The 23,299-nt window shown below is 36.5% G+C and overlaps 1 protein-coding gene across 2 annotated transcripts in view; it reads left to right on the top strand.

Annotated features, from left to right (window-relative positions):
- Suz12 (SUZ12 polycomb repressive complex 2 subunit) overlaps nucleotides 1-23,299 on the top strand; it is a 43,267-nt gene that overhangs the window by 6,737 nt on the left and 13,231 nt on the right. The window contains exons 4-8 of one of the 2 annotated variants that reach the window (XM_034505768.2): nucleotides 463-531; nucleotides 11,162-11,211; nucleotides 14,678-14,763; nucleotides 17,815-18,046; nucleotides 19,705-19,798. In XM_034505768.2, the coding sequence (XP_034361659.1) occupies nucleotides 463-531; nucleotides 11,162-11,211; nucleotides 14,678-14,763; nucleotides 17,815-18,046; nucleotides 19,705-19,798 (531 nt within the window). The remainder of the gene's footprint in view (nucleotides 1-462; nucleotides 532-11,161; nucleotides 11,212-14,677; nucleotides 14,764-17,814; nucleotides 18,047-19,704; nucleotides 19,799-23,299) is intronic. The other variant, XM_076936205.1, reaches the window with a different exon arrangement.

The following is a 23,299-nucleotide window of genomic DNA, read 5'->3' as shown; positions in this document are numbered from 1 at the left end:
AAAAAAAAACCCCAAAACAAACCAAGATAATGGATGTTTCAAAAATATACATACTTTGTGGTATTTGTTTTGCTCAACCTGATAGGTGCTTAAATACCTACTAAATGTTAACAAAAAGTAAGCGTTGACCTTCAGGAAATTACAGTCTAGTAGTAGAATAAAAATACTTAAAGAGGTTCTACATGTAGGGGACTTTAAAAATAAGTAAAATGAAATGCCATGAGTAAGGAGAATTATTCATGATTGGGAGATAATTACAGAAGGTTTCATGAAAAATAGTTGAGCTTGAAGTCATGTCTACTTGTATTATATAACACATTGTTTCAATAGTGTGTGCATTGTTATGGCTAGTCATCAAATTTATTTTAAAATAAACAAAATTAAATCTCTGCTTTGTTTATTGCAGTATAATTTGTGTTTTTCCTAGTTGAGAAGTGATTATTGTTTATCTGTTTCTTCCAGGAAAACATTTAAAGTTGATGATATGTTATCAAAAGTAGAGAAAATGAAAGGAGAGCAAGAATCTCATAGGTAAGAGAATGTCAGTTTACACTAAGTGATACTCTAGGAAACAAGGATAATTAGAGTGATTGTTTCCCTAGTGATCATCACAAGGTTGCTGGGAGGTTTTTTTGTTTTGTTTTTTTTTTTTTTTTAAAGTCTTAGCATCAGTTGCTCCAGGTATACATATGAGTCAGGAATTAATTTCTATAATATCTCTGGCAGAGATTCTTCAAGACTGACCACCTCTAATATTGGGAACTGTTTTATAGGACATGTCATTATTGCTTATCTCTTACCAATTTCTGGTGTTTTTAAAATCAAATTCTTTAACATGGAAACTTGGCTTTAATCTTACTACCTCACCTATGGAGAAGTGGCAAGTAAAATTCATACTTTGTGTTAGGTGTTTCACAATATTGTGCTTCCTAAATCAGTGGTTCTCAGCCTTCCTGATGCTGCGACCCTTAAATACAGCTCCTCACTTTGTGGTTACCCCACCCATAAAATTATTTTTGTTGCTACTTCAAAACTGTAATATTACTGCTGTTATGAATCATAATGTTAATATCTATTTTTCCATGGTCTTAGGTGATCACTGCAAAAGGGTCATTTGACTCCCAAAGGAGTTGGAACCCATGGGTTGAGAACTACTGCTCTAAGTAATTATCTTTAAATAAGAGAGGGATCTCATTTTTCCTTTTTCTTATTTATCTCTTACATGTAAAATACTCATACTTTTACCTGGGCATGGTGTCGCATGGATTCTGAGTTCAAGGCTGACTTGGTCTACAAAGTGATGTCCAGGACAGCCAGTGCTGTTACACAGGGAAACCTTGTCTTGAAAAACCAGAAAAGAATCTCAACAACTTATGTGTTGGAGATTGGATACATATTTCTGTCAATGTTAGGCAAGTGCTGTCCCTTCGAAAAAACATTGTGAATAGAAAAATTGTGGCAGTATATTTTTTTCTCAAAGTTTTTTGTTTGTGGAGAAAGGGTTGTGCAATATAATATATATATATATATATATATATATATATATATATATATATAGAGAGAGAGAGAGAGAGAGAGAGAGAGAGAGAGAGAGAGAGTGTGTGTGAGTGTCCTCAAACTTAAGACACTCCTGAATTAGCCTTCCAAGTATAGGAAAGGCATAAGCCATACATTATCTTTCCAATCAAAACAGGAGATTGTCCAATTAGGGTTTCTAGTATTGTGATAAAACACCATGACCAAAAGCATATGGGAAAGAGGGTTTATTTCAGCTTAGTTCCACATCACAGTCCATCACTGAAGAAAGTCAGAACAGGAAGAAGGGAAGAAACCTGAAGGCAGAAACTAAAGCAGAAGCCACTTTTTACTGGACTTAGGTTTGCTCAACCTGCTTTCCTAAGGAACCCCAGCCCAGGGGCATGGTACCATCATAGTGACCTGGGTCCTCTCACATCTATCATCAATCAAGTAAATGCCTTACAGGCAATCTGGGCTGGGAATTTCTGGGCTAAAGTTCTCCTTTTTATTTTTATTTTTATTTTATTTATTTATTTATTTATTTATTTATTTATTTATGGCTTCTGTCTGGATCCCAGCCTGTCCTAGACCTCACTCTGCAAACCAGGCTAACCTTGAACTCCAAGGGTATCCTGAATGGGGCAGAGATGTGCATCACAATTCCCACCAAGGTTTCCTCTGTTAAAATGACTATGTCCAGTTGACATAAAACTAGCAAACACAGATAATATACTTAGTTTTCTCATTTAGTGGTTTGTTTGTTTGAGACAGGATTTCTCTGTGTCCTGGAACTTGCTTTGTAGATCAGGTTGATCTCAAACTCAGAGATCTGCCTCCCTCTACCTTATGAGTGCTGGGATTAAAGACATGGACCTTTAATATTATGCCCTTCATAATTTGCCTTCTAGTCCTTTAAAGATTTTAGAAATAATAAGATAGTAAATGGAAAACATGATCCCTTTATTCTTTTCCACTTGACACCAATTCTTTAATGTCTTAATTACTGTAGCTGTGTAAATATTTTGGTTTTGGTTTTTTGTTGTTGTTTTTGAGATTGTCTCACTTTATGATACCAAGTGGCCTAGAATGCACCATGTAGATCAGGTTGGCCTTAAAGTCACATAGGTTTGCTTGCCTCTGCTTCCTAAGAACTGAGATTAATGTTAATGGCATGAGCCCCCATGCCTGCCTGGGCTATATAAAAATCTTGGAAGTCCTTAGATCAGGTCCTAAGTATCCACAATCATATATACACACTTACCCACATACATTCAAAATTATGAGCACTGGCTGGCCATTGAGCTTCCATTGAGCTTCAAGGAATTACCTTGACCCCAGTGCTGGTGTGTATTTGGCTTTGTATAAGGATGCTACAGTTCTAGACCCAAGTTGTCAGGCCTACATGTTAGTCAAGCCATCTCCCCAGCTACTTGCCCATAATTTTGAAAGACAAATTTGGGGTGTTTGGTTGCTTGGTTAGTTTTTCTGACACAGGGTTTCTCTGCATAACAGCCCTAGCTGTCTTTGAACTCACTTTGTAGACCAAGCTGACCTGGAACACAGAGGTCACCTGGCTCTGCAGTAAATTGGTCTTTTAACCTTTGAGATTTGTACAATACTGTCTCAGTGTTGTTTCCTGAGGTACTAAGCTAATTTGAAACCATTTTTCAAGTTCCTGCCCTGCAAACTTCCTAGTACTGTTATTTCAGTGCACTTCTCATAGATTACAGTAGTCCCACTGTTAACTTATTACAGGGTTATGGGGAGGAGCTTAGATGTCAGTGTGTAATGCTGGTTTTAAAAGTATATGGACTATATACTGTTGTCTAAGTTTTTTTATAATACAAATCTGTTTCATTATATTAAAGTTAAAATCTTCAGTCATATACAAGAGCATTTCTCTTCCATTCATCTTTTCTGTATCCTCACAGACCTCACTGAGTTTGATAGAGCTGTGTCTGTTCAGCATTGTGTCTTTTGCAGGAATTCATGTTTTTCAGCACAAACTTTTCAGAGTTAGACTAGTGTCTTTCTCTCTTCCCATGCCCAGTATATTTCATTCCCCATAACTGAAGGTGATTTTCTAGATTCAGAGGAATATCACAGTACTACAAACCAAAATCTACTATAAATGCCTATTTTTTTTTAAAAAAAAAATTATAGCAAATATAAACAGAAACAAAACATTAACGTTTATCTATGCAAAGCAAGTTGGTAGTCCATGGTTTTTAATACTTTAGATCTACAATAGTCTTACACGTTAATTATAGAAACTTGTTAAAAGAAATTTTGGATAGAAAAAAGAATTGTGACTTATGTCATGGTTTTTACTTTTTTTGATTTTTTTTTAAGATGGTTTCTCTGTGTGGTCCTGACTGTTCTGGGATTTGCTTTGTAGATCAAACTGGCCTCAAAACTTACCTGCCTGTCTCCTAAGTGCTAGGTGCTACCATGCCCTGCAGGTTTTGCTATTCTAAGATGTTTATCATACTAGATGAGAGTTATTTTGATATTAAAGCCCAATAATAAAACTATCATTTATATACATTATCATTTGGAAAAGTAGCATCTTCAAAAGTAGCATACTTCAAAGCACCTAGAAAATTTTAGAACCTCAGCACGGTCACATCTCTTTTTTTGTTTCTCCTTCCTCTTTTGGTGTAATTGTGGATACCTAAAATACCTCTTTCTCCCTCTCTCCCTCTCTCCCTCCCTCTCTCCCTCTCGCCCTCTCTCCCTCCCTCTCTCCCTCCCTCCCTCCCTCCCTCGTTCTCTCCCTCCCTCCCTCCCCTTTATAGAAAGTTTAAAATACCTTGTCTCCTCAAACTCTTGGTTTTGATGTTCAAGTTTGAATTTGTAGGTTTTGACCATGCATAATGGCTTACCTAGAATAAATAAATTCTCTTGCTGTGTTATAGTTGTTTAACCTAGTAGTAGGATCTCAGAGAGTTCTTTTGTAACAATTTTGCTGGTTTTAGGCTTCTCCAATCAAAACTTTTTATTGGTGTGTAGGAAGATAGGAGTGTCTGGATTTTTTTGTTTTGTTTTGGGTTTTGGTTTTTTCGAGGCAGGGTTTCTCTGTAAAGCTCTGGCTGTCCTGGAACTCACTCTGTACACCAGGCTGGTCTTGAACTCAGAAATCCATCTGCCTCTGCCTCCCAAGTGCTGGGATTAAAGGCGTGTGCCACCACTGCCTGGTGCTTTTTTGTTTTTTGTTTGTTTTTTGTTTTTTTTCAAGACAGAGTTTCTCTGTGTAGTCCTAGCTATCTTGGAACTTGCTCTGTAGACCAGGCTGGCCTGATTCAGAGATTCTCCTGCTTCTGCCTCCCAAGTGCTAGATCTAAAGGTGTGCACCATTACTGCCTGGCAGAAGTCTTTACTTGTAAATGTATCTCCATAGATAAGCACATCATGCAAAAAAATTTCAAGGTATCTTTTAGGAGCAGATGAGAAGTAAAATGTCTTCTGTCTTCCTATTATCCAATTGCATTCTTGATTTAATATTAGTAACTGGAGAAATCCCCTAAAAAGTTTTCTGAATTAGAGTTTTTGTTTTATTGTAAGCTATGATTCCCAGGGAAGCCTTCACTTCCTATTCTCATGCCTGCTTTAGCTTTCCAGATGCTGGGATTATATGGATATGCTACTATCTATGCCTTGCTGAAGTAGAACTTTTATTAGTTGTTTTTTGTAGTTATTTTGTTGGGAATTGAACCCAGGGCTGTGTACTTGCTAAGCAAGTTCTTTCAGAGACATCCCTAGTCTCAAAGTGCCTTTTATCATTGTTTCTGTTTAAACCTAAGCTTTAGAATCATCTGTCTTCCTTTTGGAAACAGTTCTTTTGGTAAGCATTTTTTTTTATAATAGCAAAGTCTAAAAAAGCAGTGTTTGTTTGTTTGTTTGTTTGTTTTTTTCGAGACAGGGTTTCTCTGTGTAGCCCTGGCTGTCCTGGAACTCACTCTGTAGACCAGGCTGGCCTCGAACTCAGAAATCTGCCTGCCTCTGCCTCCCAAGTGCTGGGATTAAAGGTATGTGCCACCACTGCCCGGCCTTAACACTAGCACTAGGGAAGCAGAGGCAAGTGGATCTCTGAGTTTAAGGGCAGCCTGGTCTACAGTGAGTTTCAGGATAGACAGTTATACTATGAGATCCTTTCTTGAAAAAGAAAGATACATGATATAGTCTTTATCTTGGCAAAGCTGTTAAGTTCTTTGTATATAAGTATCTTTGTAGTTCTGGGGATGGAACCTGGAACCTTGTACTCCCTAGATAGTTGTTCCACCGTTGAACTACAGAACTAATGAAACTACTCTAAGCAGTACTTCTGGCATTAATAGCTTTTTATTGCCCTTCTATTTTGTAGATAATGTTCAAGCTTCTTTTGATTGTGTGTATTTCTCCAGTGTCTGTCCTTTTTAAGCACTCTAGTCATGACTATAAGGTTTTGTTATTGTTTTTTTTTCTTGTAGTGCAGGCTGGCCTTGAACTCTTTTTATGTATATGAGTACACTGTTGCTGTCTTCAGACACACTAGAAGAGGGCATCAGATTCCATTTCAGATTGTTATGAGCTGCCATGTGGTTGCTGGGAATTGAACTCAGGACCTCTGGAAGAGCAGTTGGTGCTCTTAACCACTGAGCCATCTCTCTAGCCCGGCCTCGAACTCTTATATAGCTGAGGTTGACTTTAAACTGATCCTCCTATTTCCGCTTCCTAAGTACATGGCACCAAGCTCCACATAAGCAGCACTCTACATTTTGGAAGATTTATTTCTGTGTAATTGACATACACACCATCTCCCATTCAAAATCTTAACTACCTAAATATCTAAATGCTACATTTTGAGACATTGGATTCTAGAATAATGGATTGGATAGTGTAGTTAGGAGGTTTTTAACTTTATATGATAAATGTATAAGGGAGGTTAAGCCAGTGATATGGCTCAACTGCTAAAGGCACTTGCCACCAAGTCTAATGACCTTAGCTTGTTCCCTACAACCAACTTCTCAGTTGAAGGAAAGAACAGATTCCCAAAAGTTGTCCTCTGACCTAGATACATATATTGTGTGTACCACATAAAACACAAAATAAGTGAATGTTTAAAAGAAAGGTGGCTACTGTTGTACAGTGTAGGTGCTAGAGTATCATACTAACATTTCCTATTTTGGGGTAGTACAGTTTTACAGTTTTTCTTTTTTGTTGTTGTTTTGGAGTTTTGTTTTCTGTTACTTTGAGACGAGGTTTCTTTGTGCCCTGGCTGTCCTGGAATTTACTCTAATTATTAGACCTTACTGGCCTCAAATTTAGAGAGATCTACCTGCCTCTGCTTCCCAAGTGCTAGAATTAAAGGTGTGCACCAACATGCCTGGCCTAGTTATAAAGCCTTATACCTCCTGCTTGCTATCCTTCCTATCTACTATCTATCTATCTATCCATCTATCTATCTATCTAAATATCTAAATTTAATGCAGTGATCACAGTCTCTTCAGCATAAAAACTTGGTTTCTTTTGTGAGATCAAGTATTTAGATTTGAGGTTTCTATGTGAATCTTGTTTCAGAATGTTTGTCCCTTGAGGATTTGCTTACCCTTTTTCTGCAGATTTCTTCAGAGCTGTCAGGTATTTAATCTTGAAATAACTACCCTGCCTGGCCTAGAAGTAACTATGTAAATCCTGGTCATCCTAACAATTTAGCTTAAAATCAAATATGCCTGACTAACCTTCCATGTTTTTCTTTTTTCTAATGTGACCTAGCTGTAAAAGAGGATACAGCAGATAAAAAGGGAGAGGAAAGGGAAGGGAAACTCCCATTTTTTTTTCTTAGAAGAATTCTATTAGGCTTGTTGGTAGTTTACACCTGTAATCACAGTCTAGGAAAGTGGAGGCAAAAAGATTCATGGCTGCCTAGTCATCTTAAGGACAACCTGGTACATACAAGACACTTTATTTACTTATTAGGGTATGTATACAAGTACATGTGTGTCACTGCACAACTGGAGGTCAGAGGAAAACTTTGTGTGGTCATTTTTCACTGCCTTGTGGGTCTCAGGGATCAAATTCTCAGAACACCAAGGCTTGATGACAAGTACCCTTACCGAATTAGCCATCATGCCAACCTTTAAGTTTCTTTCTGGTTTTTGTTTTGTTTTGGTTTTTGTTTTGTTTTGTTTTGTGTTTTGTGTTTTGTGTTTTGTTTTTTGTTTTTCGAGACAGGGTTTCTCTGTGTAGCCCTGGCTGTCCTGGAACTCATTCTGTAGACCAGGCTGCCCTCAAACTCAGAAATCCTCCTGCCTCTGCCTCCCAAGTGCTGGGATTAAAGGCGTGCTCCACCACCGCCCGGCTCTTTCTGTTTTTTAAATTTAAAAATATTTTTATAACTGTGTCTTTGTGCTATACTTATCACAGTACGTGTTTTAAGAGGACAACTTGTATTGTTGGATCTCTCCTTTCACCTTTCCACCCAGTGATGGAACTTAGGTTGTGCTGGGATTTAAGGCATGCATCACCACCGCCTGGCCTCTTTTTATTATTTTTAAGGTATAATTTTCATGTAGTCATTCACTCTTGAATATGTAGCTCTGCATTTTGTTAAACTCACCTAGTATGATAAGGAACAATTAAAATACTCTTGCTATTTTTACTGTGAACCTTTCCTTACTCCATCCTTCAAGGACCTCTCATATATCCACTTGATTTCATATTTTTCTTCCATCTTTTAAAACAAAAATCCAGCCATGTGCAGTGGTATGTGGCTTTAATCCCAGCACTCTTAGGGGACAGTTTGATCTACACAGTGAGTTCTAGGACAGCCACGGCTACATGATGAGATCCTGTCTCAGGAAAGAAAATCATGGAATCTGTTTTGTGTTGGCCAGTTGTTTCTGAGCATGCAGCCTGCCAGCAAGTCTGATTTATGTGCCCAGTGTTGCTTTTTTAAAGAAAACGAATTTTTCCTTCTAGCAATTACCCATTTCAGATAGCTTCTTTGTTGGGAGTAGTAGGACTTCTCCATATTTAGTTTTGTCTGGTTTGAACTAGTCTTATACATGCTGTCATAATAGTCTCTTGAGCTCAGATGTGTATCAGTTCTCTTGTGTCTGGAAAAGGCTTGAAGTCATTTTCTACCTCTGGCTATTAAAATCTGTCTGCCTCCTCTTGTGCATAGACCCTTGATCCTTGAGGTTTAACCTTTGTTTTAAAAGTACCTGAGTTTGAGTCAGAAAGTAATACGAAAGTATTTGTAATACATGAATCATATTTTGCTTTTGTCTTTTAAGAAATCTCTGTGTAGCTTGGGTTGGTCCTTGAGGTTTAACCTTTGTTTTAAAAGTACCTGAGTTTGAGTCAGAAAGTAAGTAATATGAAAGTATTTGCAACACATGAATCATTTTTTGCTTTTGTCTTTTAAGAAATCTCTGTGTAGCTTGGGTTGGTCTTGAACTGAATTTGTGTGTGCTGGGAATTGAACCCAGATCATCTAGAGGAGAGTGACCAGTGCTCTTAACTGTTGTACTGTCTCCCCAGAACTGGTTGTTTGGTTGGCTGGGTTTTTTTGTTTTTCTTTTTTTTAGGAGTGGGGTGGGGAGGTATTCATTCCCTGCACTTAGGAGAAAGAGACAGGCAGATCTCTTCGAGTTCTAGACTTGGTCTGCAACCAGGGTTCACAAGCAAAACAACGACAAGGTTTCATGTAGCCAAGTTAGCCTTGAACTTACTATATAATTGAGGCTAGCTTTAAATTCTATATGTAGCTGGTGACAGCTTTGAGTCCTCCTACTTCTTCCTTGAGTGTTGTAATTTCAGGCATACACCATCAGACCAGAGCTGTTTTATGAATCCCAATCCCATTTTATAACCGTTTTGTTGCTACTTAAGTTATGGTTGTTGCTAAGTTTTCCTTCATGTTTTATGCTTTCTAACTCTGCTTCTACCTTCACTACACTTCAATAGTCTTGTCTTTTTCCATAGTTTTGTCTTTTATCGATACACTATTTGTTTGGTTGGTTTTTGTTGTTTTCAAGACAGAGTGTGGCTCTGGCTGTCCTAGAACTTGAATTGTTAGCATTGTTGTTGAAATGTCATCTCAAGCTGGGTGTGGTGGCACACGCCTTTAATCCCAGCACTTGGGAGGCAGAGGCAGGCAGATTTCTGAGTTCCAGGACAGCCAGGGCTACACAGAGAAGAAACCCTGGCTCGAAAAACCAAAAAAAAAAAAAAAAAAAAAAAAGAAAAGAAAAAAAAAGAAATGTCATCTCAGCACCTTTACTCTATAGTGTTCTAGAAGACAAGTTTCATGTCATATTCTACTAAGGAAAAAGGTATCCCTGTTACTGAAGGGAAAAAAAAATGAATTTACTTGCCTCTAATTTCTCTTTTAAAAGAAAAAAAAAAAAGAGGTCCTATGAAGATTTTCCAGATTAGCCTCCTTTTTGTTACGTTCTCATTTCCAGTCATTATTTGTATAACGCTTTGTAGCCTGCTTCACTGTTCTCTGAAACTCCCATTTCCATACAATACCTAGAGTGTCATTACCATTTAATAAAACCATATGTACTGGATTATAGCTTTTGCATAGCTGTGAACCAAAATACCCAAGATAAGAAGACATATTTTGGCTCATGGTTTCCCAAGTGTCAGTCCATTGCAGTGATAAACACATAGTGGTAATAAACTCCATATTCTGTGAGCTAGAAAATAGAGACGGGACAGATAGGAGACATGTCCCAATAATGTCTTCATAATTCTGAATGTGTTCATTAGGTCCCACTGTTCATTAGCTGCTCTAGAACTGCCATCCTAGTTTTATCCACAAGTGTGTTTTCCTAACTTTAGGAGGATTCCTAAGTATCATTATAGCCTTTCCTTTAGTGAGCTCTGTTCCTCTGTTTACTTCAGTTCTTCCCTATAAAAATACCTGTTCTTGTCTGGTATCTTTTCTCTTTCGTCTTTTGTAATCCTGGTTCTCTGTCATCATAGAAACTGCAACAAATGTTTGTTCTCTTTTGCTGTTTAAATACACTACAAAAACCTGTTGAGGTTTCTGTTAATTTTCTGAATTATTTTTCATTTTTTAAATTAATTTATGTCTATGAGTATACTGTAGCTGTGTCTTCAGACACATCAGAAGAGTGCATCAGATTCCATTATAGATAGCTGTGAGTCACCAGGTGGTTGCTGGGAATTGAACTCAGGACATCTATAGTAATTTTGTGACTTGTGCTTTACTTTTAATTTTAGAATAAAGTATGGCTCTGCATAATATTTTAGGACGAATGAATTTCCATTGCTTTAATGTATTTGAAAGACTGGGTAGGTAGAAAACTTGTCTAACATGTTCTAGCACCATGAGAAAAAAAATATTTAATACTTCTTATTGATTTAGCTTCTATTGGCAACTTTTTCTTTTGTAACATGGGATGATAAGAGACCTTCCACTTTATAACAAAGACAATAAAGCATTGTGATAATGGGATGTTTGTGTACTGCAGTAGAAGTAGGCAACACTTAAGAGGAAAAGCACATTGGATTCCCAAGCCACAGTAGTTAAGAGAGAAAATCAAACAAGTTACCTTTGCTCTCTGAGTATTTTAATGTCTCTGATGTATTACAGAATTTTTAAGTGATAACTTTTTGTTTTATTTAGCTTGTCTGCACATTTGCAACTTACATTTACCGGTTTCTTCCACAAAAATGGTAAGTATTGAAATGGAAAAGATGTTGATTCTGAGTTCTTTGTGTTCTCTTTAAACTTTTTTTGTTGTTTTTTTTTTTGTTGTTGTTTTTGGGGTTTTTGTTTTGTTTTGGTAAATTTTATTTGCTGGAGCTTCTTGTTTTTATTTTTTGTTTGTAGTGGATATCAAACCCATCCCTTTCAGACAGAGCAACTGTTACCATTGAGCTATATCCATTTCTCTCTGATGATGCATTTCAATCTTAAAAACATAATGATGAAACAATTTTAAGTAGTTACCTCAGAAGTTCCAGAGGCCAAGCAGCATCTTTTTTGTTTTTCGAGACAGGGTTTCTCTGTGTAGCCCTGGCTGTCCTGGAACTCACTCTGTAGACCAGGCTGGCCTCAAACTCAGAAATCCACCTGCCTCTGCCTCCCAAGTGCTGGGATTAAAGGCGTGTGTCACCACTGCCAGGCTGAGGCCAACCATCTTGGTCTTGTGTTGAGTTGGTGCTGTGTCATCAGTGTTTTGGTATTTTAAGGTAAACTGTAAACAGCTGAAATAACCACTACTGCTAACTAGATGTTATGTCAGTGATTACTGAGAAAATACATCGTTTTATATTAGTTTTAGTAAAAGCTAAAAGCATGTTTGGGAACTTGAGTTTTTTTTTTTTTTTTTTTTAAATGGATAAGGGCCAGGCAAAGTAGTACATGCAGAATGGAGGTAGAGGCAGGCAGATCTGTGTGAATGCAAAGCCAGTCTGGTCTACATAGTGAGTTCTAGGCCAGCTGTGACCTCATAGTCACACCCTGACTCAAAAAACAAAATCAACTCAAAAAGTGAATATGGGGTCTTTGAAATGGCTCAACAGATAAACCTGCTGATGAGCTGAGTTTGATCTCTCAGACTCACATGGTAGAGAACAGACCCTCAAATAAGTTGTTCTCTACCTCTGTATTAACAAAAAAGCTAAGCTTTTGGTAAGAATTCAGTAAGAAAAGTTTAAAGGGCTAAGGAGTAGAGAGTAGTGGTATGACTGCCTAGTAGGCACGGGCCTGCCTAATGTCTGTAGCCGTACAATAATAGACAAGGGGGTTAATAACTTAATGTGGTAACTGCTTTACATATGATCCATGGTGCTTATATTACAAACTCAATGTCTGATTGTGCATATTCTTAGCTAATAGTTTTTAGGCTTTGTCTTATGTTGGACCTGTTTTGTATATTTTTGATTTTTTCCTCTTAAACAATTCATAATTATATATAATTCTTATTTTTATTCATCATTTTGTTTGTTTTCTATAGTACTTATATGAACTCATTTGAGCTTTTTTTTTTTTTTTTTTTTTTTTTTTTTTTTTGGTTTTTTGAGACAGGGTTTCTCTGTGTAGCCCTGGCTGTCCTGGAACTCACTCTGTAGACCAGGCTGCCCTCAAACTCAGAAATCCCCCTGCCTCTGCCTCCCAAGTGCTGGGATTAAAGGCTTGTGCCACCACTGCCCAGCTGAGCTATAATTTTTAAAAAACATTTATCTATTTTATATATATGATTACACTGTTGCTGTCTCAGACACACCAGAAGAAGGCACTGGATCCCATTACAGATGGTCATGAGCCACCATGTTGTTGCTGGGAATTGAACTCAGGGCCTTTGGAAGAGCAATCAGTGCTCTTAACCACTGAGCCATCTCTCCTGCCCTTTAGCTATAACTTAACTTTTACAGATTCATTAGCTTTGTTTCTAAGGACTTGTTAAAAAACAAACATATTTTTGCCATAATGGTATTTTGGGGAACCACCTGATAAATTTTTCCTTGCCAAATGTGTTGAGACACAGCTTTGATTCCAGGATTCACCAGCATTCAGTAGGCAGAGTCAGGCAGATCTCTTAAGAGTTCCAGGGGAGCCACAGATACATAAGACACTGCCTTAAAATAAAATTAATGAAAGTTTGAGAGAATTAACTTTTTTTTTTCTGTTTTTGAAAAAAAAAATATACAAACACTTAAAAACCTAGAATAGAACACCAGCATTAAGGTTTGTAACATTGCTGGATGCGGTGGCATATGCCTGTGTCTACAGCTTCACCACCTGGGAGGCCTAGGCCAACCTGGCTTACACGAATCTGTATTAAACAAACAAAATACCTAAAATAGCAGTAATTATTTGAGAGATCTGAGAATGAATTTTGGACACTATTATTTTTGCTGTCTTAAAGTACTTTCATTGAATCACAGTTTTCAAAAAAAAAAAGATTTAGCTATTTTTTCTTCAGTATACTCTGCATAAAAGGGATGAAATGTTTGTTTTTTCAGTGCTTTTTGTTACTGTTTTTTGTTTGGTTTGGATGCTAGATATCAAACCCAGAACCTTAAGCATGCTAGGGAAGCAGTCAACCCCTGAGCAATGCCCACAGCCCAAGAAGACTGATTTTTATGCCAAAATAAGGTTTCCTAAAAATCTAAGAAGGAAAAGAATAAGTTGTTTGTGAGATATATTTTATTTATTATTATTATTTATTATTATATGTTAATATTCTACCAGTAGTTTTGCATATTACTGAAGTTTAGTGTTTACATATTTAGCTTTGAACCAAAGATAAGTAGATAATAGAGCAGTATTTGCTTTATTATTAATCTGAAATTGTAGACTCTTACACTCAAAACTATCAATTTCTAAGTTTTGTAAGCTGAAGCATTGCCAAGTAGTAAATAATAGCTTTAAGTTTTCCTATTCACACTCAGATCAGTTCTCTCTCACTCTCTCTTTGAAAGAAGGTCTTATTATATAGACGAGGCTGGCCTGAAACTCTTAAGAGATCTGTCTTCCTCTACCTCCTCAGTGCTGGGAATAAAGATGTGTACCATTATGGTCACACTAAGTAAATTTTCTTTTTTCTTTTTTGGTTTTTCAAGACAGGGTTTCTCTGTGTAGCCCTGGCTGTCCTGGAACTCACTCTGTAGACCAGGCTGGCCTGGAACTCAGAACCGCCTGCCTCTGCCTCCCAAGTGCTGGGATTAAAGGTTTGCGCCACCACCGCCCGGTGTAAATTTTCTACTAATGGATTTTGGGAAAAGGAAAATACACTGAACTTTTTGGTGTAATTCTCTATAACTTTTCATCAGGCTTTCGGCTAAGAAGCTTTGCCTGCTTTTGTCAGTTTTGAAGAGAAGATTCCCTGTACTATCATAAAAATAAATGCTAAGTTTTCAAGTGAGACATAATCAGTAAATAGATTTACTGTAAGTTAATTGAGCTGTCTTACTCAAATTGAGAGAAAAGTCAATCCATAGGTATATATGAATATTTGTCTTATGAAAGGTTGATTTATTTGAAAAGAATGGAGCTCCAAGTCTGGAGCTAAATTGGGAGGGTTTTTTTTTTGGGGGGGGAGCCTTTTTGAAAGATTCTTTAATGTAGGAAAATTTTTTTCTTTATTATATATACATTAAAATTTTTTTTTAAGACATTGGTTTTTCTATTTAGATAAGCCATCACAAAACTCAGAGAATGAACAAAATTCTGTTACCCTGGAAGTCCTGCTTGTGAAAGTTTGCCACAAAAAAAGAAAGGTAATGTATAAAATACTAGTAGATGTAATAGAATAATCTCTAATTGAACATGTTTCTGCATACCTACTAAATTTATGAGACACTTTTAAGCCTTAGAAATAAGAATTATATTGAGGCTGCACATGATGACATATACCTAATTTAGTCCCAGCAATTGGGAAGCAGAGGCAAGCCAAGTCCACATAGTGAGTTCCAGGCCTGCCAGAGCTACATAGTGAAACCATGTCTTAAAGAAGGATGGGGGGAGAATTACTTTGGTAGCTGGTTTTTGCTTATATAGTCTGTTGCCACCCTCCTTTGGGTTTCCCCTGGTCTGAGCATCTGTACAAATATCCAGAAGCAACCATAGGAAGAAGCTATGGTCTTAGAACAGATTCAGTTGCTGGTACTATTTAGTCTCATAAGTTGTAGCTAGTAGTACCTTACTATGCACCATGTATGTATGTATGTATGTTTGTTTGTTTGTATGTATGTATGGGGTTGTGAGCCTAGTCTTTAATGACCAAATCGTTTATCCAGCACTAAAGAATTACTTTTTTGTACAGAGGAAAAACTTTTACTGTTGGCATTATCAGCCATTAACTTATTAGTACATTGCTTCAGATTTTATTTAAAATATAAAGTCATTTTATCATAGAAACAGTTGTCATAGTGCTAAGTTTCCTGAGCAACCCACTAAAACTTATAGGTTGTACTCTTAATAGACTTAAGCCCTTGAGTCTTTCTTATTATTAAAGGCAGCAAAAATCATAAGGCTATGATATAAATAAGTGTTTCTTTGTTTTATAGGAAGTTCTCCCCATTATTACCTAGTCACTTTCTTTCTTAAAAAATTATTTATTTTATGTATAAGAGTCTCTGTCTTCAGACACACCAGAAGAGGGCATCAGACCTCAGTATAGGTGGCTGTAAGCCACCATGTGGTTACTGGGAATTGAACTCAGACCCTCAGGAAGAGCAGTCAGTGTTCTTAACCAATGAGCCATCTCTCCAGCCCCAAGTATTTCTTTCTTTCCAAAGAGGATGGTCTGTGTGTCTGTCTGTGTCTGTCTGTCTGTCCGTCCGTCCAGTAAGCAGGTGAGTGATTGAGGGGTGTGTGTGTGTCCAGTAAGCACTTGGAGGGCTTTTTTCTTACTATGTTTTAATTAGATTGTACCTATGTATCATTACACCTTAAGCAGGAGTTGAACCATATAGTGCTCCTGCTGCTGATGCTCTCCCAGATGTATTTAAAGTGATGAGGTACTTGAAAAACTGCCTGAGACCTAAAAGGGAGAAGACTGGGTTGGATGATAGGAGGCTCTTATGTACCATACCATAGTTGGCTCCTACTTAACCCCCATAAAATTTATGACTGTAGTAAGGTGAAAAATACATTATTTATGAGGAAAAAACCCTATAGTTATGAGTATGTGGTAGCAAAAAATAACAACTAAACATCTTTGATAGCCAACTGTTTATTTTAATCATTTGTGAAATCTAGAGCTTAGCGTATGGGTGAGACTTAGATTTCTTATAGAGAGTAGAATTTTAAGTATAGATTTCTATTATTAATTTATATGTACATATTTATGTGTACATAAACACACATCTATGTGGTATATATATCTTGTTAGTATATCTGTACCATGTGCATGCCTGGTGCCTGAAGAGACTAGAGGATAACATCTAAAACTTGTGAGCCGCCATGTAGGTGCTAGGAATTAAACATGGGTCCTCTGGAAGAGCAGCCAGGGCTGTTTTCTGCTGAGCCATCTCTCCAATCCCCATTTTATTTCTTTAAAAGAAATTACTAAATTAGTGTATAAACACATGTCTATACACAAGGAAGTTAGCAGCACATCTTGTGAGGCCAACCTCCTGATTAAAATTTAGTCACCACATAAGTAAGATGCACTATTTTTTTTCTGCTATATTCCCACATAATTAATTATGCAGTGACTGCATTTTTCAGGTGATTGCTGTCTCTTCTATTAAGGAACATATGAAGAAGATAATGGACTTACTGTTTTGTAATGGCATTTATATGTCTGATGGTCCCATTATTGCTCAAAATAGAAAATTAAGGGAAATGTTGAAGTTGGAGGAGTTTTAAACATGCCTTCTAATTTCTCTTTTGTTTTTTTGGGTACTTTTTGGGTTTTGTTTGTTTACTTGTTTTGTTTTTGTTTTTCAAGACAAGGTTTCTAAGTGTAGCCTTGGGTGTCCTGGAACTCACTATGTAGACACTTTTCAAACACAGAGATCCACTGCCCCGAGTGCTGAGAATAAAGGCAACATCATTGCTCAATTTTCTTTTCTTTTCCTTTTTCTTTTTTAGTGCTTGGGATTGAACCCAGGAACTCATACATGTTCTACTGCTGACGTGTATCACTAGGCCCCAACTGGTTTTTTTTTTTTTTCTTGTATTTCTAGTTATTTTGTTTCTATTTTAGGTTTTATTTTACTCATCTATTTTGAGGAAAAGTCTTACAATAGTTGGTGCTGGTTCCAAACTATACAGTTCAGGATGAACTTGTATTCTTATCCTCCACCTGTGCCACCACTGCCTGTTCAGACAGTGCTTGGGGTTGAGCACAGCACTTGTGGCCTTGTGCATACAGGGAAAATTCTACCAACTGCACCACCTTCCCATTCTTGTTTTATTCTTTTTTTTTTTTTTTCCCTTCCCCCTATTGCTGGTAGTTGAACCAAAGCCTTGTTAGTATAGGCAAGTGCTTTAATCACTGTTCTGTACTTCTAGGCCCCATATCTCCATCCCAGCCCATTTATTCCATGTTGGTAATATAAAGTATAATATAATTTTAGCGCAATACTGGATAAACTGTATGAGCATTTTCATTATATTGTACCAGTCTTCAGTTGCTTTAATATTGGGAATCTTACCTGTTCAATTTTAATTTTGCTTCCTAGTTTCATCAGTATATTGTTTTAACATTCCATTTTGTAATTGTGGCTTCCACTGTGTTTCTTATAGCTATGATTTTAAGTTTTAAGTATAATTGATTGTTGTTGATATATAAGTATAATTTATGAATCTTTACTTTACAGGATGTAAGTTGTCCAATAAGACAAGTTCCTACTGGTAAAAAGCAGGTGCCTTTGAATCCTGACCTCAATCAAACAAAACCAGGAAATTTTCCATCCCTGGCAGTTTCCAGTAATGAATTTGAACCTAGTAACAGCCATATGGTGAAGTCTTACTCGTTACTGTTTAGAGTAACTCGTCCAGGAAGAAGAGAATTTAATGGAATGATTAATGGAGAAACCAATGAAAATATTGGTAATTTTATTTCTGTAATTTCACTAGGTTTTATTATCAGAGATTAAATGGTCATCAAAAATGTGTGAATTAGTATTTCTTCATGATATTTAGAATTGTGTATAAAGTTTTTCTTGACTTTCTGCTGGGCATGGTAGTTTTTTCCTTTAATCCAGTGCTTAGAATGCTGAGTCAGTAGAACATGAGTTTGAGGCTAGCCTAGGCTACATAATGTAACAAGACATGGTCTCAAGAACAAAGTAAACCAAATAGTAATAAATTAAAACAGCTCACCAAAACCTTGTGTCTTTCCAAAGTTGGAAAGACTGTTAATCACTTTACTGGAAATTGGTCTGGGGCCTTCCTTAGTCTGAATGTCAACTCACCACTTAGGTTAACCATGAGCTTTTTCCCTTTTTGCCTGCCTGTTTCCCCCTTCTCCCTGCATCTCTCTCCCTTTCTTTATATTTGTCTTCTTACTTTCATTTTGCCTTGATAAATGGTCTCATCATTGCCTAGGCTGGTCTCAAACTGGACTCATGATCCTTTAAGCTCAGCTTTGAAAATGCTGGGACTATAGGTGCATGCCAATGTGCTATTTTAAACATGAGCAGTATAATACATATTAGATATTGATCCCTGTACCCATTTCTTTATTTTTCCAGCAGATCTGAATTCATCTTTGAGGTAATCATTCAATTGATATATAGGTGCTGCCATTACAAACATAATTAAACAAGCAGTGCTATTCTCTGAAGGTTTACAACTCAGTTTAGGAGAGAGATAAGAATTTAAAATTGCATTGAAATGACCAGTTGTATAATAAAAGGTACATGTGAGATATTGTTTGAAACTTAAAATGAGATAGAGAGATGGCTCTGGTTTAGAGACTTGTTGGTCATACAGAGGGCCCAGGTTTGGTTCCCATCAATCATGTGGGTTGATTGTTGTCTATAACTCCCGTTTTAAAGGATCTGATTCAAGCTCTTAAGGGCACTGTATGCATGTGGTGGTATATAAAGATAAATGCAGGCAAAAGCACTCCTACGTATAATATAAAATCAGATCTCTTAAGTTTTTTTAAATATATATATATATATATATATATATATATATATATATATATATATGAACGAACGAACGAACTCTTGAATGGTGATGAGAAACTTGTCTAGCATGAGTCATTCTAAACAAGTTAGCATTTGCAAAGGTAAATCTGATAGTCAGTAATGTTAGGAAGTAAGGGCAGACCCAGCTGAATTTTAAGGCCTGTAGTCCCAGCTCCCAATACACCAAGTCATAGAGATTGGAATTGAAGGCCAGCCAGTGTATAGCCATTTCCAGACCAGCCTGGGATATATTGTGAGATCATGTTGTAGACAAAAGATGGATATAACATATGTTAAAAGTATAAAGGTGAAGCAGAGGAGCCTCTGTATTAAAACACTATTGTAAAGTAGGGCAGTGCTGGTATATGCCTTTAATCCTGACACCCAGGAGGCAGAGACCAGTCGAATTCCTTGAGTTCAAGCCCAGCCTGGTCTACAGAGTGAGTTCCAGAACAGCCAGGGCTACATAGAGAAACCCTGTCACAAATAAAACAACACATTTTTGCAATTTGTACTTCCTGTGAGTAACTGGTCTTTTTGTTGTTTTTTGTTTTTTTCTTTTTAATTCAGATGTCAGTGAAGAACTTCCAGCCAGAAGAAAACGAAATCGTGAAGATGGGGAAAAAACATTTGTTGCACAGATGACAGTGTTTGACAAAAACAGGTAATAGTGATGGGTAAATAAGGCTTCAATACTATTCTGCAAATGTTTTTTTTCTGAAGCAAAATAAAAACACCGAAGAATGGTACCTGAGGTGCTATGACTTTTTTTTTTTTTTTTTTTTTTTTCTCTAAACCAAGCCCTTTATTGTACATTCATGTCAGCTGTGCATTTGAAAACTCTCCGGGAACAATAACATTTTATCCTTTTTTTTTTTTTTTCTTCCAATTTCTTATTGGATATTTTATTTACACTTCAGATGCCATCCCCTTCCCCCCCCCACCCCCATGACTTCTTATGCTAGGTTGATTGCTGGTGCTTAGCAATATAATTGAAGATAATAAATTTTAAACTCAGATTTGATTGTAGATCAGTGTGTTCAGTTGAAAACACCTGGGGGTAAGGCTGTAGCTCATTCACAGAGAGCTAACATAGCATATGTATGACCTGGGATTGATCCTCCCTAATAGAATGACTAGGAGAGGCTTAGAGACACAGCAATAAATACACTAGAAAGCAGTGGCGCTGCCTAGTGGCCAAGTGTGAGGAGGTACCCATAGAAGTCTTCAATGATACTGTGTTCTGTGCAGCTAGGAACCCTTTTGTTTCTTTTTTATATGCGTGTGTGTGTGTGTGTGTGTGTGTGTGTGTGTGTGTTTGTGTTTGTGTTTAAATAATTGTTTTGTTTTTTGAGACTGTTTCTTTGAATTCCCCTGCCTGTTCTGGAACTATCTCTGTAGACCCGGCTTTCCTGAGATCTGCCTGCCTCTGCCTCCTGTGTGCTGGGCTTAAAGGCACTGCCTGGCTAATTTGTTTTGATTCTTAAATTTTGGTAAGATATTCTTTGTATGAAATAAATTACTGCTTTTGTTTCAATGAAGAAAAATGGTAAGAAGAAAGTAGGTTAATTTTTCCTTGAGCTTTAAATTTGAAAATTTTTAAATGTGTAGAAAAGCACAAAGATTACTGTTTGTGTAACATGCACACACCTTTTATATTGATTGTAACATTTCACACCCTTTGCCTTCTTTGTTTCATTTTTGTGCTGAAACATTTGAAACTATACTTCATCTTTGCCTTGCTCTATGCTTTAGCATATATCTCCAAAGAACAAAGGCATTTCCTGACAGCTGCTTACCTGCACACAGAGGATCTAACAATGTTACCATCATCATCATCATCATTATTATTATTATTATTATTATTATTATTATTTTAATGATACTGAGTATTGAACAAAGGTCCTTCTGAATGATTTTTCTCCCTCATTTCTCACATCTTTTGTTCATTGACATTTTTTCTTGTGAAGGTGATGTTTTGTTTTGAATTCATTGGCTTTTTGTCAGTGTGCGTTAACATATTTTTAGTGAGTTATTGTTCATCTGATCGTGTTATTACTCATTTTGCTGCTCAAATTATCCCAAGTTTGGGTATGAGGATTTTTTTCAAGCAGATTCTAGGCTCTCTCTTTTTTTTCTTTTACATTTTTCTTATTTAAGACTTAAAATCTCCTTTTCCTAATTCATCTGAGAGTTCCTATTATTTGAGGAGTCATGGTATTGCTTTTAGTAAATAAATATTTTATGGACCACAATCTTAAGGTTAGATATATCAAATTTTTTCTTATAATCTTACATTGAGGTCTTTTGGGAGAATAATCCAAATTTATAAACCATGTAGAGAGAGTCTGAAATACTGAGCAAAAGTAAGAAACTTAAGACTTTCAGAGCCGGGCGGTGGTGGCGCACACCTTTAATCCCAGCACTTGGGAGGCAGAGGCAGGCGGATTTCTGAGTTCGAGGCCAGCCTGGTCTACAGAGTAAGTTCCAGGACAGCCAAGGCTACACAGAGAAACACTGTCTCAAAACAACAACAACAACAAAAACAAAAACAAAAAAAAAAGATTTTGAGAGAACAAAGGCTACCATAACCACCTTGAAACTATGGTACACAGATGCTGTAGCACATGCCTATGGTCCCAGTTACTTCAGAGACTAAAACAAGTAGGTTTTCTTGAACACAGGTTTTCAAAGCTAGTCTCATAACAAGGAACTAATGAGGAAATTACTTTGAAATCATATGTTGAAAAGTTCTTATGTCTCTGATATAAAACTATTATGTAGGTCTTAAAGGCCTAAGGAAAGTGAAATAGATCAAGTTAGATGGTAGCCTGTGCTTCCTAAAAGATAAGACCTCTGAAGTAAAAGTATACTGAGGTGTTTTTGTCACCTATGAGATTGACAAATCAAAAAAGCACTATTCATATGAGTGAGGGGCAAAGGCTTCCTAACACGTTCCAGGTAGGAGTGGTTTAGATGTAGCTGTCAAATGAGCAACCATAATGTAGAATATCGTGTAGCCATGTAAGAGCATGAAGGAAATGTCTTTTAAATTTGATAGTATGTATTTCTCACTAAAGTGACATGTTTTGCAAAGTCCAAAGTTAATTATTAAAAGAAAATTAAATTAACTCTTGTTATACCTAAATTCAAGTAGTAGAGTGTGGAGACAAGAAGACCAAAAAAACCTTAACACTCAACAGTTGTTTGATACTAAAGAATCAGGCCTTAGCAATTAGATTTACTTGGTAGGTTTTGCTATTGGTATTGTTCTTAAGGCAGGATACTTAATATTTCTGTCTTGTATTCCTTTTCTGAAAACTGTAGCACCTTGATGTAAGGTGGGAGAAGTTAAAGTAACAGTTTTCAGTCCAGTGCCTGTCACACAATAGTCAGTACATCTTAGGTATCATCATCTACCAGTCAGCTGTTAGCACAATAAAGGAATGGTTTTAAAAATAATATTGAATGCCAATTTTTAACATGGAAATAATATGTAAATCATGTAATACATGAGCAAGTCCACATATGTTAAAACTATGCTGTATAACTTTCTTGATTATTTGATTCATTATTTACTGAGCACCTGTGCCAGGTTCCCTTAGGTATCTTTAGTTCACAGGTTTGTTGTTTATATCATCACTTTACTGAGCAACATGAAAATAATTATTGCAGCTCAAACACTCACTGACATGCATACTTTCTAATGATTCCCTATAGGGAGAATTGGAGCACTGCTGTTGTCCTGATTTCAAAAGCATGAAATCTGCACAGCTGGTTTATACTTAATGCATAAGATTAACTAGGTTTTGAGACAAGTGTATTATGTCTGTGTAGTTATAGTAGTACAAATTTCTATTTATATAGTGTTTGTGAGGATAAATAGACACTTAGTTCCAGAATGCTAGTTAGGTAGTGTGCACATTTATTTTATCCCAGCACTCAGACAGTTGGATTCCATTGAGTGTATATAGTAGAGAGATCCTGTTTCAGAAAAACAAAAAACAAAGCCAAATTTCCAGCAAGTTTATGAACATAAATATAAACATTCCACAAATTCAGGAAAAAATGTTGGTATATGTTAATAAACATATGTGCTGAAGAATATACTTCTGGGTGTGTATTGATCAAAGAATGCCTGATTAACATTTTCCTTTTGTTAATA

This window comes from Arvicanthis niloticus, chromosome 6, assembly GCF_011762505.2.
Source record: "Arvicanthis niloticus isolate mArvNil1 chromosome 6, mArvNil1.pat.X, whole genome shotgun sequence".
In the NCBI taxonomy this organism is placed as follows: Eukaryota; Metazoa; Chordata; class Mammalia; order Rodentia; family Muridae; genus Arvicanthis; species Arvicanthis niloticus.
The sequence above is the reverse complement of the archived record's forward strand: the minus strand, read 5'-3'. Positions and strand labels throughout refer to the sequence as shown.